The 18,945-nt window shown below is 32.0% G+C and overlaps 2 protein-coding genes across 2 annotated transcripts in view; one reads left to right on the forward strand and one right to left on the reverse strand.

The window, feature by feature from the left end:
• Nucleotides 1-16,151, forward strand: part of LOC150079438 (activating signal cointegrator 1 complex subunit 2) — a 167,230-nt gene extending 151,079 nt beyond the window's left edge. The window contains exons 19-20 of the mRNA XM_090383069.1: nucleotides 1,521-1,652; nucleotides 15,964-16,151. Of these exons, the coding sequence (XP_090239195.1) occupies nucleotides 1,521-1,652; nucleotides 15,964-15,968 (137 nt within the window). The 3' untranslated portion in view covers nucleotides 15,969-16,151. The remainder of the gene's footprint in view (nucleotides 1-1,520; nucleotides 1,653-15,963) is intronic.
• Nucleotides 16,152-16,531: 380 nt separating this feature from the next.
• Nucleotides 16,532-18,945, reverse strand: part of LOC150079439 (polypeptide N-acetylgalactosaminyltransferase 13-like) — a 54,458-nt gene continuing 52,044 nt past the window's right edge. Inside the window, exon 10 of the mRNA XM_090383070.1 lies at nucleotides 16,532-16,744. Coding sequence (XP_090239196.1) covers nucleotides 16,532-16,744 — 213 coding nt within the window. The remainder of the gene's footprint in view (nucleotides 16,745-18,945) is intronic.

The raw sequence follows: 18,945 nt of genomic DNA on the forward strand, positions 1-18,945 counted from the left end.
AAGGTTTAGCTATTATTATTATTTTTTTCTCTATGTTCTGGAAACTAAAATATTATATTCATAATGACAGTAGTTTTTGTTTTTTAATTTCCTTACTTAAGTGGTCACACTTGCTGGTTTTCACATTACACCCTTGAGAAGCTTATTTGTCCTCAAATCAATATTTCTGTTTTTGAAATTTTTGTTGTTGATAGTATGACTAGTTTGAAAATAAATTGTCATATTCATAGTGTCAGTAGTTATGTTTTTAAAAAACACTTAAGAAACATTCTTTTGCAGTTTTTTTTAATCTATTCATGTTATTTCCATGTTGTTTTCTGAAATGTGAAAAGGTTCAATAATTTTTTTTCATTAGTCCAAAAGACATGAAAAATTCTGTTACTTTCATAATAAAATGCAACCTTTCAGAGCAAGGTACATTTTATTAATGGGACTAGTGTGTGCTCTTTTTGGTGGCTGTTAGTAAATACTAAGGATATGGAGAAAAGCCCATTCACAGAAAATTCTGTGTATAGCAGTGTGGTGCATCAGGTTATCCTAAAGTCTTTTTGACCACAACTTTGTTTATGGGTTGCTGAACTTACATTAATTTTATTATCTCCAATCCAGCCTTCAGAATGCTCCTGAAAGGTACTGAATGTTATGGCAGGATTGGAATTTTTATTTTTAATGCAAGATTTATTTATAGCAGTAAGAATTCATTTCAGTCCCAAATGGCTGATGACAAGATAAGTACTAGAAAGATTCCAACATTCACTCATTGTCTACTTAGAAGAATTATTGTCCTTTACAATTGTACCAATTATATCAGTTATTTCAAATACCTGAAATACCTTGAGTAACTGGATATCAAATTTTTGGTGAAACATTTTCTTATGCTGAGAGCTTTAGAAGGCTTTATGACAAGGTTTGATATACATACACATCAGTAAGTCAACGCTTCAACCATTAGTTTCATAAAAATTTCATAAGATTGGATAACAAAAGTAATGATAACCATAATTGAAAAACTCATTCAAGTTGGAAAAGATGAGGGAGGATTTATAAGTTAGTATTACATTACCTTAAGGGCTTTTGCTCGGAGATTTAACTAATTTATTTGGCTTGAAAATATTATGATCAACAGATTAAATGAGAGGCATACTTGATGTGCATGCATTCCATAGTTTGTAGTAAGGTGCAACTGCAAAGTTCCCCATTGGAAAATGGCCCTAATATACCAAAAGATTGGGGTCAACACTTTCAGCCTTTGGTTTCATAAAATTGGATAGCAAAGTGCAGTCTATGAAAAGTGCACTAACATTATTTTCTAAGGTCAGTTCTTCCCTGAGTTTGTAATTCTGTATATTCCCATAAAAATATACAGTATATGTATTTTTTAATTCAAATAATTTTAATCTAGTTATTTTAAAACTGACAATTTTTTTTGGTTCTGAGCTTCAAAATTAAAGAGATTTTATTCTCTTTGGGATCTTTATATCTTACTTTTTTAAAAAAGATTTTTATTTATTTTTTGGTAGGTAAACCCCGTGGGCAAGGACAAAGTAATGAGACTCTAAAAAATCGTAATTTCAAGGAACGGCATAAAGATGCCCGTGCTAACCATAATCGAAAAGCCCAATCAAGTTGGAAAAGACGAGGAGGACTAACAAGTTAGTATTACATTACTTTAGGAGTTTTCACTCAGATTCAACTAATTTAATTGGCTTGAAAAGATCGTAACTGTCAAAAGATTAAATGAATTATCTTAAGATTATATCCATTGTTGATATTGACTCATTCATGAAAGAATGAGGCTGTGGATATGAAGAAAATGAATCGTATAAACTGTGTGGTATAAGAAACTTTGTTTATTTAAAGAAATAAAATTTTATAACCTGGCTAGGTAACTAGGAAAAACTAAGAAAAGAGATGTACCATATCTAACTTTTCTGTTAGTAGCAAAATTAATAAGAAGCCATGTAAAAATAATATTTAATTTGGTGGGATGTTTGCAATACAAATTTCAGCAAGGAATAAGAAATTTAAAGTAATAAAAGTGTGAAGTCATTAGAGATCAAGAATTTTGAGAATAGTATTAAAATGCACTCATTAAAGTTAAAATTGTGATATTAAAGTATAAGGCCTCTTTAAACTAAGAAGTAATAGATATTCTTGCATACATAATTTTTTGTATTTATCAATGAAATGAAAATGATTATCTAAAAAAAAATCAGCTTTTTCAGTTGTTAAATTTTTATGTAATGAAAACCAAAAGGCTGATGTCTGTCTTCAATCTCCGGCAAAGTGTATTGTTGAAAGCTGAGTTATCCTACAAGGCAAGATGGTTTGTTGAACACATCAGGAGATAATCGGCTGAAGAGAACTTTGTCTTTATAACCTTCTGAATCATAAATTGTGGAAGCAGCTGAAATTTGTTTTCATTGAAGTCACAATATTGGAAAGTAGAAGAATAAAAATTAAATAAATCTTGAAATTTTATTCCTTGGGAGCTTTTAACAATAATCCACAAATAATTAAAGATTTGCAAATTTGTACAAGATATGTGCCCAGAATTTTCATATTCAAAACAAAAAAGATTGAAAACATTTCATAGTATAGATATTGCAATATGACCTAAGAATCTGACAGTTACATCAAACAGCATGGCATGAAATGTTAATCTTATTTAATAGATTCAGAGGGTTATAAAACTCATTTGAATTTTGACTGTGGACTTCATTTTCAAGTCTTATTTGGAGCCAGTGCAGAGGCAGTACAAAAGCAATGGGTACAGTTCTCATCTCTCATATAAACATGCATGTTCCTGTGAGAGATGAAACAGGTGAAAGATTAAAATACAACCTTTACCTGCATTAAGGTTGGTTTTCTAAACAGAGGTTACTTATCTAACAAGAGGTACTGTTTGTAATTTGCACTTTCATTAGGCACCTCCGTAGCCAGGTGGGTAGGAGCAGCAGAGCATAGCACGTGCATCTTGATTAGACCGGGGTTCAAGCCCGTGACCACCAAATACGGAGAATGCGGAAAGGTCAGGGAATGACCACCGCATATCCCCGGAGCAATATGACCTTAGTTGCTAATGCTCCTAAAAAAATACCAAATAACAACAAACAGCACTTTCATTATGTGAAAAGCTGAAATTTTTCACACCACACATTCAATTACACACTCCTTATCTACTGTATTTAATATTTTTCAACAATTTAACATGAACTTTACACGCTTTAAATAGCAGTGTTATAGGTAAAATGCTGTAAAATATGTAAAGTGCATGTAAAGTTCGTGTTAAATTGTTGAAATATGTTAAATACAGTAGATAAGGAGTGTGTAATTAAATGTGTAGTGTGAAAAATTTTTGTCTGTAAATTGTGTATTCATAAATTGGGAGTTCACTGCAATTGAAATGCATTGTGTGTCAGCCTAATGCTTTATATAAGAATCAGGCTGAGAAACTCTTCTGAGCGTCTCATCACTAATTTTTCTCACAAATAGCAACAGACAGTCCTGAGGTGTTCTAACAAACTTCCCTGTGCCTTAATTCTAAAATGACTTTATGTTAGTGAAATTCCAATTCACTTCAAAGTTGGAGCATAGGAAAAAATTTTTATTGCCCTGAGGTGAAATCTCCATTTTGCACATCAGCATTCAAAGAAAATAAAATAAAAATAAAAACTATATAAACTACTTCATTTCTTATTCAATTTTATTTTTCCTTTTGTTTAGTTACTAATATTTCTTCGAACCTGTAAATTATAAAATACTGGCATATTTAAACACCGTTGGTTTACAGAAAAGGGCTGGCCCACTCAAATGCTACACCATTGGACTTTTTTTTATTGTGTTTTGTTCTTTAACAGTAACTGACCAATCTCAGATATAATTTTTTAGGCATGTTCACAAATACTTATATGCCTTTTTGTCTTCAATATGCTCATCTATCCACACATCTACATGTAATGACTTGACTCCCAGTGCCTGAATTTTCATCAAATTTTATATTTAGGTCTTTTAAAAAGATTTGTCAGGCCATCTAAAATTTAATTCAAATAGCAATCTTTTTTTTTTCTCCCATAAAATTGAGTTTTCTATATACAGGGTGTTTCAAAAGTGAAGCTCAATAATTTAAAGGTGAACTGTACAGACTACAGTATGCAAAAAAAGCCTAGCAAACATGGGTCCTTAAGTGAATCGTTTTCGAGATTATTGCACATTTATAGTTGGGATCCACTACTGACTTGTTTGTGTAGGTTATGCTCATTCTCTCCGTTTCCCCTCTCTCAATGCTCTGAGACATAGCAGGCATACTAGTACTTGTCAAAGGATAGTCAACATGGAAAGCGGTAACAGCAACGAAGAGTATGTGGACATGCACTTCATGTATGGTAAAGCCAACGGCAGTGCACTCGAGACTGCACGTTTGTACCAAGAAGCATTTACCTGCCAAAGGCAGCCCGACAGTGCACATTCATCAGGGTACATCAACACCGCGGTCGCTTTGCACATGGAGTACTAGCAGGTAGGCCCAGAAGCATAACACCTGATGTTGAGAAAAGGGTGTTAGAAAGAACATCCTGTAATATCTGTAAAATCCTGTGGTGTTGAAACCAAAAATTAAAAATGTATTATCTTATGTTTAATAAAATTACCCTTAGCAAAGGATTCACAGCTTTTTGCTAAACTAGTACTCCCATAGTCAGTGGCAGATCTTAACAGAAAATGTGCATTATCTCGAAAACAGTTCATTTGCGGCCCAATGTTCACTGGGACTTTTTTGCTTATTTTAGTTTGTACTTTTCACCTTTAAATTATTTACCATCATTTTTGAAACGCCTTATATGTTTCAGAGGATTAGACATTACTTGATAAAGAAAAATTGGGCCAACAAATTTTTAGCATATGCTCTGTTATTCCCTGTGAAGGTTTTAGAATCAGTTCTGATTCTGCACCCACCACGCACACACAAATCTGCATATAATTTTCTATGTGAAATCTCCATTTTGCACTTTCCCTGGGAAGATTTTAAGTCTATTCTCCATTCTGATTTCATACTCCCCATTATTGACCACACACAAGTTATAACAGTGTGTAAAGGTTACTATGGTGGTACTTCTAGACTGCCAGTCTTCCAAAGTGAATCTGCTTTATGCATATGTAGATATGGCATGATTAAAAAAGCTTTTGATTATCTAGACTTATGGATGCTTACTCGTCCATACACAGTACAGTAATACCCCGACTTACGCTACCCCGACTTACGCGGTTCTTGATTTTTTCGTTTGGCAACGCTGCCGCCCACTATCTTCAAGGTCGTTTTTCATATGTTATCGATATACGGTGCGACGGCGGAGAATGAGAGCGAAAGATGAACAAAATTCAACTTTGCTGCTTTTATATGTTTTTTATATCAGTGAAGGGGAAACACATTTCACCATAATAACGTAAAAACCAACACAATTCCAGCTATCGGTATAATCGCAAATGCAATTAGATCGAGTTTACTACCAGTTTATAACAGATTTCACTAGCAGAAACGCAACTGGATTTTTATTGTTTTATGGTAGTAACCCCTAGAAATGTGAGGTGTTAATAGCGTATCTCTGCCTTTATGGTGTTGTTTATTCAGTTGCTACATGAGCGCAGCTTTGTTTATGCGTATCAAGCGTGCCTCCTCGTTTTGTAATTGTGCTTTATTCCCTAAAAATGAGTAAAATACTTAATTAAAAGGTGTGAAAAGGAAGCGTCCTGGTGAAGACACTGCAGATTCAGAGAGAAAAAGAAAAGCAATTATCGATAAACAGAGGCGGACTGGGTCAAAAATTCTTACCCAGGAAAATTTATAGTGGCCTCATACTATGGTTTATGGCCAAAATCACACTGGCCCACCGGGGTTTCCCCGATAAGGCTTATGGCCAGTCCGCCTCTGTCGATAGAGAAAAAATATGAAATTGTGAAACGCTTTGAGCGAAATGAAAGACCATGTGATATTGCACGTGCTACAGGCCTAAATGAAGCAACGGCGAAAAGCACATGGAACGAAGAACGCGTTATAGCTACAAAGCAAGGAATAAAAAAAATTATTAGCTTTCTAAGAAGAAATTCTGCGTGAAAAAAAGAACGCGCTGTGTCGTCAGCCGAATTTGTTAGATTTTATGAAGCCATCGACATCGAAATAACTTTTTTACGTAAGTCATTTGTTTTTTTAATACATATTTTGTATTAATATGTATAAAGAACTGCAATTGTATTAATATTTTTCTTCTAAACTAGTGTTTTTGTTAGTCCTTGGTCCCAATTAAGCAAAATTTATATGTATTTATATGCAAAGTTGTACCCCGACTTACGCGAATTCGACTTACGCGATTTTCGTCGGACCCACCTATCGCGTAACTTCGGGGTATTACTGTATAGTAATCTTGCACTCTCTGATTACTATTTATGAAAATCACAGCATAGAAGTTTGAGTCATCTGTTCTCTTGTGATGAATTGAAGCAGATTATGAATTGTGCGTGTGTGCACGTGTGCGCACATTCGTTCACAGAGCAACTTGCATGTTGTGCAGGCTGAAATATCCAGAGTAACTTGCAGGGAAATTGTACACCCTCTGTCTGAGATCAGCTAACTACAGCTCTCATTGAAGGGACCTTTTAAGAATTTCTCCAGTCCAGTGCAATTTGAACCCAGATGAAAATCTGAGTGAGTAACAAGTAGCAAACATGCCATGCTATTGAAACAACCAAAACAGTTCTTTGAATGTAGCATTGGAGTGAGGTAAGTTATAACTCAGAAGCAGCTAGAACTATCTTACCCAGAACATTTCTTTTCCATATTTGATTTCATTAATAAATCTTCTATATGTAATTATTCTACTTTAATGCCAAATAACAGTTTTATAATTAAAAATTTTATTTTTAAATGAAAATGTTTAAATTACTTAACATGAAAAATATATTAAGCATACCTAAAACATTCTTTTGTCCAGTGAAAATGTTTTTCCATGTGTTATTTACTTAGCTTTATAAAGTAATTAAAAAGGCTTAAAGGGTAAGACTTTGTACTTCTGCTAGGTTTTCTTTTAAGATTGTGTACTAAAACAACTGTTATTAACAGTTGTTTTAGTAATTTGTTTCTTATATTCATACAGGTTAAAAAAAGAAAAATTCTGTAACATTTGTAATGCCTTAATTTATATACCACAGCTGATTATGAACAACAATATATGATCATATATGATTATAAATCCTTTGCTTACCATCTTCTGTTTTTTTGTCCTAATAAACTTTCTGACATGGTTGTTGAAAGGCATATTACAATTCAGGAGAACCAATACATAAAATACTGTATTTTGTGATTGGTAAGGGTTTAATTGAAGAACAAATGTATAACCAGTAACTTGTTAGAAGAGCTAATAGTTAAATTTAATGTTTGAATTTGGGTAACTGCTGTGTGATGAACTTCAGTCCTAAAGCTATAACTTTAGTGACTGATGAAAAGTTGGAAGCCAGCTCACAATGTATGGTATGCCCCCAATTTTTTTTTTTTTTTTTTAATATTTTAATAATTTTTATTTTCATGGCATTTATCCAAATTCAAAAGTTTCTCCTAAAGTAAAAGCTGTTATTGCTGTACAGTTTCTTTCGTTGTTGAACCTTGATTTAGAACTTTTATTCCCCAGTTTTGTTGTATCTTTTGAAATAGGGAAAAATTGTTTTAGGTATAAATGACAGTATTTGTTTCAGTTACTGCCTGGGAAAAAATCTGATGACTATTGTATATTAAACATTGTAAAATAGAAATATTTTTATTTATGGCAAAAAAACTGCTACAGTTTTCTAAAGTTTGAAGTATTTTTTTACTATAATTTTTGTTCTTACCACATAATTCCTCAGAAAACAAAGAAATGAAGTGAAATTTTGTGAACAGTCAAAGAAAGAATTTAGTTGAAGGCAAATGCAGTATTGTTGCAAAAGAACAGATGTTTACTAGGATGTTATTTCAGAGTAAAAGAAAGAGAAGGAAAGTAACAGGCAGCCGCCAAGCATACTACATTGTGTATCTTTAAGTAAAAGAAACACAGACATACAGGATGTTTAAATTAAAAAGCACTGGGGACTGCCTTGCTTATTTTTAGGTTTTGACTATTTGTTGTCTTGAACCTTTTTTAACATATTTGGAGCGAAATTTCTGAATTTGATATTAAAATTGGACTAAGTATTACCATTTACATTTTATGATTTCTAAATTTAAAATTTGACCAATCAGTTTCTTTCTTTTTTTTTCTCAGTGGGAAAGTTGTTCCACATCTTGGTTTAGTCTAAAAATGTCATCAATGTACTGAAATTAATGTAAACAGATTTTATTTTAAAAAAGGAAGAAAGGAGGGGAAAAAAAACAATTGTAAAGCAGACATGAAACTAACTGCCCTCTTAGAGCTAAACTAGTGCACCGAAGAATGAATGTCACATACAACTATTGTGTTATTTTATTTTTTCCCTACTAATAAAATTGGTTTACATTCATTTTAGTACTCAACCCTCCAACTGAGAAAAAAATAACTGATTAGGCAAATTTTAAATTTAGAAATTGTAAAATTTAGTTGGTAATACTTAGTCAATTTTAACATCATATGCAAAAATTTCAGCCCAAATATGACAAAAAAAGGTCCAGACAATAAATATCTTACACCTAAAAATAAGCAAGATAGACCTGATGGCCTTTAATTAAAATACAGTAGATTCTTGATTTTCTGGGATAGATGGTAAAAAACACATCCCGGATAATCGATTTCCCGGTTAATCCAAAAATACAAGTCACCGACATACGTAAAAGATACGTTCTAGGACTTCTTACTACGTAACTCGGGAATGACTAATAACATATTCCTACTATATTATTATTGACAAATCTGAATTCCGCGTGATACTTGTTAATGTTTTGGCCATTTTGATACATTGTTATTATAATGATTCCTTAGAGAGTTAACAGATGCACCGTTTTCAAACTTTTGAATAATTTCAAGTTTTTGTTTAACTGAAAACGCAACTCTTTTGCGTTTATCCATCATTTTCGCGATTTCTAAACAAAAAAAAATTCCAACATCCCTGACATAAATAACGAAACAAAATTTGTCCTTTTGCGCTGCAATGGAACACAACAATCAATGTGACGCACTAAAATAAACTAAACGTTTGGTCTCCTCTTTTTTTTTTTTCTTTCCTCCTTTTAGTGGCAGGTGTGAAGACAGTGGGGATTGCAAGGACTTATACTGTCGCTTATTTACGACTTGCAAAATACCTGTTTATACCTATTCTAGTTATTACTTGAATTTTTTTTATTTCTGGTTGATTTTTTTTTTTTTTTTTTTTTTTTTTTTTTTTTTTAATTTGGAGTCTTGAAGTGTCCCGGTTAATCGACAGTCTGCTGTACCTTGTATATGATTTTCATGTGTATGGTTCTCTGTGGTATGAATGCTTTGAAGGTAATTTCAAATAATATATCCATTCATATGTGAGTTGTCTAAAAATATTCAAGTAATTGTGTAGATGGTTTATTGGGGTCAGAAAATAGCTTTGAAAATTAGAAGAAAAGCCAGATTTTCTGATTATGAAATACAAAGTTGAATCAGGTGATACTAATAGATGCAGAGGATATTACTGCATCAAAAAAAAGTGACAATTAGCTTTTTATTTTTTCATTATTTTTGTCACAGTTTTCTTTTTAACAGTTTTGCTCTACTGGTGGTCAAGTCAAAATAATAACAAATATTTAAAAGCATTTATGTACAAAGTATTTTATTTTAAAGAATTCCACAAAGAAACTCACTACCCATAGCCCATGTGTTCAGAAAATTTTCCACTATACACCACACATCTGGGAACTTTCTTGAGCGTTCACTCTGTTTGGAATGATTTTCCTTAATGTTATAATCCGTGATTTGCAGTAACTTGCACAAAAGTCTCTTCAGTGGTATCTGTAGTTAGGTTTACTCTAAAATGTTTATTTTCTTTATTCAAAAAGAAAATGCACCAAACATTAAAAAAGAATTTAAAAAAAAAGCTAACTTTATTCTTTCCATGGATATGTACAAAAAATGACTAAAAAGCAAATAAAACTGACAAATGGAAATTACTGGCTGTGATAAATGCTATCGATATCTTAATCAAAGGATACAATTATTTTATTTTTTTTTTTTGTGACACTGGATTAAATGACCCAACTTTACACATTCCCTTCAAACAAAAAGATACAATGTTACATTTATTTGCTCTCTGAAGTTCTCTAGTTTTGCACCATCCAATAAAACATTAAACTGTACACATTAGGAATATCTAATTTCAGTAATATCAGATAAACTATACTGTAAATAATTAAAAAAAAAATATATATATATAAAGTAGGCAAGAGTAAAAGCATCAGAAATAAAATACAAAATCAAAGGTTTATAAAACCTTTGATTTTGTCACAGTTTTACTACTACTATAAGAATGAAGTCCCCTTCCTCAGTCAAATTCTGTGCATTGTAACTGTGAACTACCACCTTCAGCATATAAATATCACACATGTTGAAGTGATGTAACTGTTGATTGATTCCACTATGAAGTGGGAGAAGGTAAACAGCTGTGGCAATTACATATAGAATTTTATGAACACCATCTCCTTGTAGGACAACTACGCTTCAAAACTGGACGTAAATATATGCTGTTATCTTAATTAGTAATGTTATTTTTTGGCACATTTTATGTGTAATGCCCCTAGCCACTTCTGATGATCCTTTATGAAATATCCACAATAACTTATTGGCAGTGATACGTGTAATAGTAAATTACTACCAGTATTTGTGGTGATGTTGTAATTTTTCCTCAGTAAGGAGGGGTGGTTTCCACAAAAACAGAACATTGTTATGATTTAACTGCTGTCTGGTGGTTCATTTGCTTCAGGTAGATGAACTCTGTTCTCTAAACAGATATCTTACACAATTTATTTACCATGATAAGTTGTTGGTACCCAGTAATTCATAAGTGCTGTTCCTTTCCAATTGTGCCATATATTCAGTTTTATGACATTTCTTGCATTGTGTTCTTCAAAGTTTTTGTATCCATTCTAAGAATCTGGGATTCAGTTATTTTTGTTCTTAAATCCAGGAAATAACATCATTGAATTTATATTTAATGGACTAAACAGAGTTGTTAAAATAAAGTTTTGCTGTGTTTACATATCAAAATTTATTTTTATATTTAATTATAATAAATAATTAAATAGCTATAAATAAAGACAGTCTTACCATAGGCAAAAGAATATACAAATTATTTCAATTACCGACTTCTGAATATGATATGTAAAGTGACACTGGCAACTTTCTGCAGTTGGCCTCAGAGATCATCTGCTAAAAGACTGTACATTACTGATGAAACTTCCTTGTCAGAATAACAATACACCAGTGATATTAAGAGTTTTGTGAAGTGTAAAGAAATGGGCTCTCTAGGCACGATGTGGACAGAGACATGTTAGTAATATCAATTAACACGGGAAATAGAAGAGGGTCCAGTGATGAATTCACAATAATTAACAAAAGTTTTGTAATGCTGATGACTATCATTCAGTTTTGGCTAATCCCATTACTCCAGCTTTCCAGTGTGGTTGTTTTAAGATGACATATTTTTATGCAAGATGGTACCTACATATTATAACTCATGTTGCATCACTGCTTCATGTATATTTCAGCTATAGTAAAGGATTACTATTCACTGAGTTGTTCTCTGATTTGAACTTCTGTGGCTTTTAGAAGGGCAACATTTATCTTGATAATGTTGAAGCACTGGCATTGTATTCTTCTTGATGTTTTTTACTTTCTACCAATAAAAATATAAAACCACAAAGGAAAACATGTAGAATTTTTAGAACATTTTTTTTTCTTTTTAGCCTACTCCATAGCATTCCAGATTTGAATGCCTTCTTGTCAATTAGGTTTTTTTTTCCCAGTTATATCAATTAGTTTTATTCTGTGGATGCATAAGTGAATTTTCATTATTCTTGGTATTAGTTTGTTTCTTTTTTAAAGTGCTATAATTTTACACATTAGATAAGGGGGATCCCCAACTTCTTTCAGTGCACTAAACAGAATATTAAGAAAGCATGCATGTATTTTTTCAGAGATAATTATTAATAGGAGAAAAAAAAAGTCTACTGTATTACAAATATATTTTGACACTTGAGAGAAAAAAACAATGTAAAAAAAAAAAAAAATCTAAGAACTTGCTGTATGTGCTTATTTCTGGGCAGGTGAGACAAACAAGTTTTCAAGTGAGATTTTGGTAGGAAGCTTGCCTTTTAACTCTTAGAGACAAACACATGACTTGCGTGTATTTAAAAAAAAAAAATATATATATATATAAATATATATTAATACTCTTAACTTAAGCACTAAGGAGGAACACATTCAAGCTATCTAATAGCAAACTGGTACTTAGAAGCAACAGATTGAAATTCTCTTGGATAATATATTTCCTGAACTGAATGTATGAAAATTGGTTAAGCACTTTTTTTTTTTTTCAATAATGAATCTGTTGAAAATAAGAATATCATGAAATTGTGTGAGGCATTAAAATCAGTATGTGGAAAATAAAAAAGGTGATGATTTTATTTATTATTTTAACATGAATACTCAATCTCACAATGGTATATTTATATAGTGTCAGCACATATACAGTGGTCCTTTTATCATGCAGAAGAAATTTTTATTAATGTAATTCTTTACTATGACTCATTTTTCTAAATAAGCCTTTTACTGATATTTTGCTGTAGTAATTTTTAACCACTAGTAATAACTGTATATCCACTTTAAAATTATCTAACAACACTTAGTTTTGAAACTTTTAATATTAACTTATTTAGTTTTATTGTACAGGACAAAGCTAACATAGCATTGGTAATTAGCTTGTTAAATAATAAAGGCTAACATAAATTTATATTAAAAGGATAGCTGACACCTGTCTGGTATATTCATATATAAAGAACATATAGTAGCCCACTGAATATATAAACTTATATAACATTCATATGGCAGCTGTGTCACAATAGATGAGCTGGGGAGGGGCTACTGCCACACACTCCCTCTAGTCTGGACTTGTCTCAGTGTGACTACTACCTTCTTGGTGGGGGGATGTTTGAAGAGCGCCCTGAATGAGGTTTTGCAGCAGTGATTAACCTTTTCACACATGTGGGCTCACGGGAGTATTTACATAAACCTACATTTTCAAGGACATTAAGTACATTTCCAATATGTGTTACCACCTTTTATTTGTGTTTCTAACTAATAATATATAGTTTTAATACATAATAGCATAAAATTTGCTTTAAAAATCTGAGGTGGCCAGTGTTATCCAATTTTGACTTACCAAATCTGAAGCTGAAGAAATTTTCTGAAATTCAGAAATCAATGAAAGTGAATATTGACATAAATGGATATAAAGGATATTATTTCTTCAAAAAAAAAAAAAAAAAAAAGATAACAGTGGGTTTATTTTTAAAGCCATTTTTATGCTGGGCGGTTAAGTAAAAATAAGTTAGTAAATTATTTTTGGTGGAAAAAACTGACTATAGGGTGCTCACTTGCATTCAGGAAACTCACTCATGAAAGGGTTAAGTGAAGATGAGTCACAATTGGCTGCAATTTCAGTCATTCAAATACTTTGAGATCTGAATTCAAGAAACTTTTACATTACAGGGAACTGTGGTAAACATTGCAGTATCATAAGGCTCTGTACTCACAGTCTGTCTGCACTCAGTGTTAAGGTCAAATTTGAAAAACAGTTCCAGTCTTTTGGATTCGTGCCATTCTGGTTTCACATTGGTTTAGCATCATATTGACTTACTTTTACTAATTATTTCTGCCCACACCTATATAAATTTAGATTTAACTTTGTTATGTAACAAGTCTTTATGTTACCACTGTAAGGTACCTTTAGACTGTAAAATAAAGTATATGCTAATTAGTAAAAAAATAAAGTTCCTTAGTAAAAAAAATAAATATATAATTGCATATCAGTTAAAAGATATTAAAATATCTAGCTCCAAGTGCACAGATAAAAGCTGTTCATTTTTGATATTTATTTAGATGAAAATTTTAATTCATGATTTAAGAAATGACTCATTACCATAAAAATAAATTTAAGGATGAAATATGTCTGTTATCAACAAACAGTGTGCATCTTTGGCTTTACATGTGAAAAAATTATTAATTTTAACTGTCTCTAATTTCATATCAGCTAAACTTCCAATCAATAACTTCAAATAACCACTGTTGGCTTGATGCTCCAGTACATGTCTGAAGTGTAACACTGTCAGGATTTCTCTTGCTTGGAAGATCAAGACATAGGTTAGATTTGACGTGCGTTACAGTCTGTTGCTGCAAAATGTAATAAAGAAATTTATCATTTTCTATGTAAATGAATATCTCTACTAATCATTACATATAACTTCTACAGGTTTACAAATATAATGTAAGTTCCTTGATTTCAATAATCAGAATCTACTTCTTACATCTATTGCATGTAAACAGATTTGTGGTTTGTAGGAAACTAAAACCATATTTTGAACTTCTAATAATTTGTCAATTTATTAGGATTCCAAATATTTAGTACACTGATCAGTTGAAGATTGTGCTGATAGAGGAGATGTCCATTTAAACTGTTTACTTTTGCAGTTAACAGATGTAATAATTTATATGCAAGTTTTAGAAATAGAGAAAATGAATAAAGAAAAGTGTCTGCTCATTTCAAGTGTTCCAACTTGTTTAAAAGAAAATGTAATTATAGATTCTAGTTAAAAAGAATACTCATGGGATATGTAGAAAAGGTGCGTAGCAGGAAGTGAATTTGTAACCCTTGCCCTGATTCTCTTTTCAACTGGGGTTGTTCAGAAGACTTTCAAGGAGAGGGGGAAAAAAAGCTATGTAGATGCTAAAGAAAGATAGAATTGCAATTTAGATTATCCACCACCAAACCTGTTCAATTAAAGAATATTTTTGGTGATTGAAATTTAACCATTTCAACTCAACTAAAAATGTGAAACTGTGGTTTTGAAATTTGAACAAATGACATTTGCATTTTCCTAAGTTTCTAATTGGAGACAGGATATGCCTGTTGTTTTGAAAACAGGAAATTACTATATTATTGAAATAAACAAAAACATGTACATTATGAAAATTTACAAAATAATCAAGTCAAAATCAATCCCAGATTCTATCAGTTGCTCAGCTAAAGGGATTACCTTTAGAATACCCTTTTCCAGATTTTCTGCCAATGTCATAAAAACTAATCTGATGTGCAAAGTTGATTGGGTCTCCATAGATTTGTTACAAAATGATATAATTTATAGAAAAAATATTTTACTTTTCAAACTGTATTTTATTTTGGTTGTTTAGTGTACAGTAGCAGTTACTTAAAAGGATTAAATCTTTGGCATCTACATTACCTCTTTTCTCTATTTTGGCACGTTTTCTATTTTCTTGAGCTGTTTCTACAGCACAATATGGGAACTGTGATTTTCTGGCATGAAAAATCAGTTTAAATGTATAGTAGCATTAGGCAGTTTTGTAACAGCTTTCTCCTAGAAAAAGCTGTTCAAGTTAGACGGTAAAAACTTTTCCATCTAACTTTTCAGTTTCCTTTACAACCTATATAGTTATCACAGGCATATCCTGTCAGCAAATCATATCTTACTCGTAATTTTATGCTGTGTTTTATAGGTCACGATAGAAGCTTTTGTTTGATTGCTTATTGGGCTTTATTTTTGCATACTAGAAATGTATAAATAAAGAAAAATTACTTTGTTTGACATACATGTCTATGCTTGAAGCTTTTTAAGATCTTATGTTAAAATTATTCAATAACTTGAGTTTATGAAAAAAGGGAAAACTTACCTGTAAATCATATTTCCATTTTTGTCTTTCATATTCATTACAGGCTAGCATTACCAGGCTAGTATCAGCAGCACCTTCAACAGAATCCAGGCAAACAGACTCGTCAGTCATGATTTGTCCTTTCTTCGTGTATATAAAATACTGGAAGTCAATGAAAGAGGCCATCTATGAGCAAAAGACATTCAAACCCACTGGGAGGGCACAATTTTTGTTTGTTTAATTGATACAATGTACAGCTTATGTTTGTGAATTATCTTCCTAAACAATAAATATACTGTAATTATGTACAGTAACAGGGCTGTTTTTATGCTATTGTATAGAATTCTAAAGAGAAAAAAAAATTTGTTATTCTTTCTGAAAATGTTTTCTCCTTTATGTCTAAAATAACTACACAGAAATAGCTAAACAAAACAATTTTTTTAAATCAGGTATACCACAACAATAAAAGACAAAAACCTCATCTTGATTCACTTCTCTCCCCCTCCAAGACCCTCACCACTAAAACCCTATATACTGGCTACAATGTAGATTTCCCTAAAGCCTACAGAGGAGAAAGCAAGAGAAAACTCATATCATAGACAGAGCAAAAGAACTCAAGGACATTGAAAAGATCAAAGTAACAAATTTAGACCCAGCTTTCCATACATGGACAGAAGACCACAAATGGGCATCTTCCAAAACATCAGTACTTGCCACAGACCACATACTATAACTGTAGTCTCTGCAAAGAAACCTTTTTTAATAAAAGCCACAGATAACATTAACCATGCAAGAAAGGAATTCAGATTGAAAACAGCCACACACACATCTTTAAGAATAGAGTCCTAATCCAAATTAAAAATAAGTTTAAATTTTTTAACTGCAACCGACCCTCCAACCAAATAACTACCTCCCAAATAAGAAGTAAATCAATTCCAATATATAATTTAGTCCATTTATTTAATTTTATCTTATTCTAGTCTATTTTAATTTAAACAATTTTATTTATATTTAATTTTTATCACATATCCTTAAATGTGTATTGACTTCCCCCATCCAGCCAGTACCTGAGTAATGATACCCTCAGGGCACAAGTAAGCCCTGGGATCAAGACTATAAAAGATAATCCCTTACTCATTTTCGCCCAAAAACATCAAGTTCTTGTGATTTAAGTGATCTTCTGTGACAGTGATATTGCAAAGACAGCTGCTAAGTGTTTGCTTGTTATTTATTATAAAAATTAACCTTAAAACTAAATCCTTAGATTTAATTCAAATTTACTAAAACTTTTAATTCTACTAAAAATTTCCATAATAATAACCCTTAGTTGCTGTCTTTGCAGAATGGTAAGAAAATATCTTCCTAAACAATAAATATACTGTAATTATGTACAGTAACAGGGCTGTTTTTATGCTATTGTATAGAATTCTAAAGAATTCTATGTATTTGATGCCATCATATACATATTTCCAATTCAGAAATAATCATAACACTGAATAACAAATTTTGTGTCATTACGGGCATGAAAGTAAGTTTACTTTATAGATTTTGGGGCGCTAAACATGGAAATAATGCTTAAAATGGCAGATTGGCTCTTGTTTTCAAAAAAAAGTAGTTTTTTATATTTATACAAGATAATTTTATTTATATGGCAGTAAGATGTAGTTACGAACATACCTGTATCAAACACAGGACCCTTTTGCTTGTATTCAGCTTAGGGAGTATCCCTTTTCACCATCCAACAATAATCTGCTAACATGGTGACATTCCATCTGCTTTTGTATCATCACTATGATGTCTTGATGAAAGTGCTCATCATGTTAGTCGCTGATGACGCCACAGTTTGGTGGAAAGAAATTGAGGTGTGAGTGCAAGAAATGCATTTTCAATGACATGTTCACCCCAGTTTTTCATAAGAAGTGATGAGATCGTCCACCAGCTGCCTGTAGTTGACAGCTTTAACATTTCTTAGAAAACCAGTCAAAACATTTTGAAAGGCTTTCCACACTGATTTCTCACTATCATTATACACACATTCAAACTGTCTTTGAAAAATTGCCTTATTTGTGGACCAATGAAATCACCTGCCTTAATATTTTTCTGTACTAAGTCTTGGGAATTTCTCTTGCAAGTATATGAATGTAGGACCATTGACTTCCAAAGCTTTCACAAAATTTTTCACGAGCCCAGTTTCATGTTGAGTGGTGGAAGCAAAACTTTATTTGGCTCTACCAGAAGTTCAAATGCTATGTTCTTCATTCCAGGTATTAATGATTTTCATTGAGACCAACTCCTCTTCTCGTAGTGCGTATCCTTGGTACGACTATCCCACTCACAGAGAAAGCAACAATACTTAGTGTAACCCATTTGTAGACCTAATAAAACAGTAGTTACCTTTAACCCACCACATATCTGCCATTTATACTTCTGACAGTGGACATTTAAAAGGATGTTAACATGTTCTCCATGTTTGCATATGTTTCTTTTTTGTGGATGGCTTATGCAAGAAGTATTGAAGGCAGCATATTTCCATTGTGTAATAACACAGCCTTAGAAGCATCTATATATATTCGCCATTCTTCGGGAATATGCCTCATGTTCATTGCTGCCATTAGACCATCAACATCCTTACAAACAGTGAGTTCACCTTCTATTTGATAGAATTTATACTGATATTGTTGTGATATCAGATGTGGTGTCACGCAGATATAAGCAATGCAGAATTGGAATTTGAGAAGTACAGAAAAGATAAACAGGATGGGAAGGGAGGAGTAGTTATGCTGTTAATTAAGAAATACTTAAAATCTAAGTGCATCCAGTTGATATAGATGGACAGTATAATGTTGAGTCAGTTTGGTGTGAGATAAGCACTTGGAAAAGCAAAAAATGAGGGTAGGATTGTGTTATATACCTAATGACTAATTAATACACCTAACAATTGTACAGAGAAGTAGAGTGAGCAAGTAAATCAGAATGTCTTATAATGGGGAATTTTAACTTCCCACATATTTACTGGAACTTGTGATTTGGTCACTTGCATACTAGA

The sequence above is a fragment of the Mastigoproctus giganteus genome, chromosome 10 (genome assembly GCF_048544385.1).
Source record: "Mastigoproctus giganteus isolate SK-2022 chromosome 10, ASM4854438v1, whole genome shotgun sequence".
In the NCBI taxonomy this organism is placed as follows: domain Eukaryota; kingdom Metazoa; phylum Arthropoda; class Arachnida; order Uropygi; family Thelyphonidae; genus Mastigoproctus; species Mastigoproctus giganteus.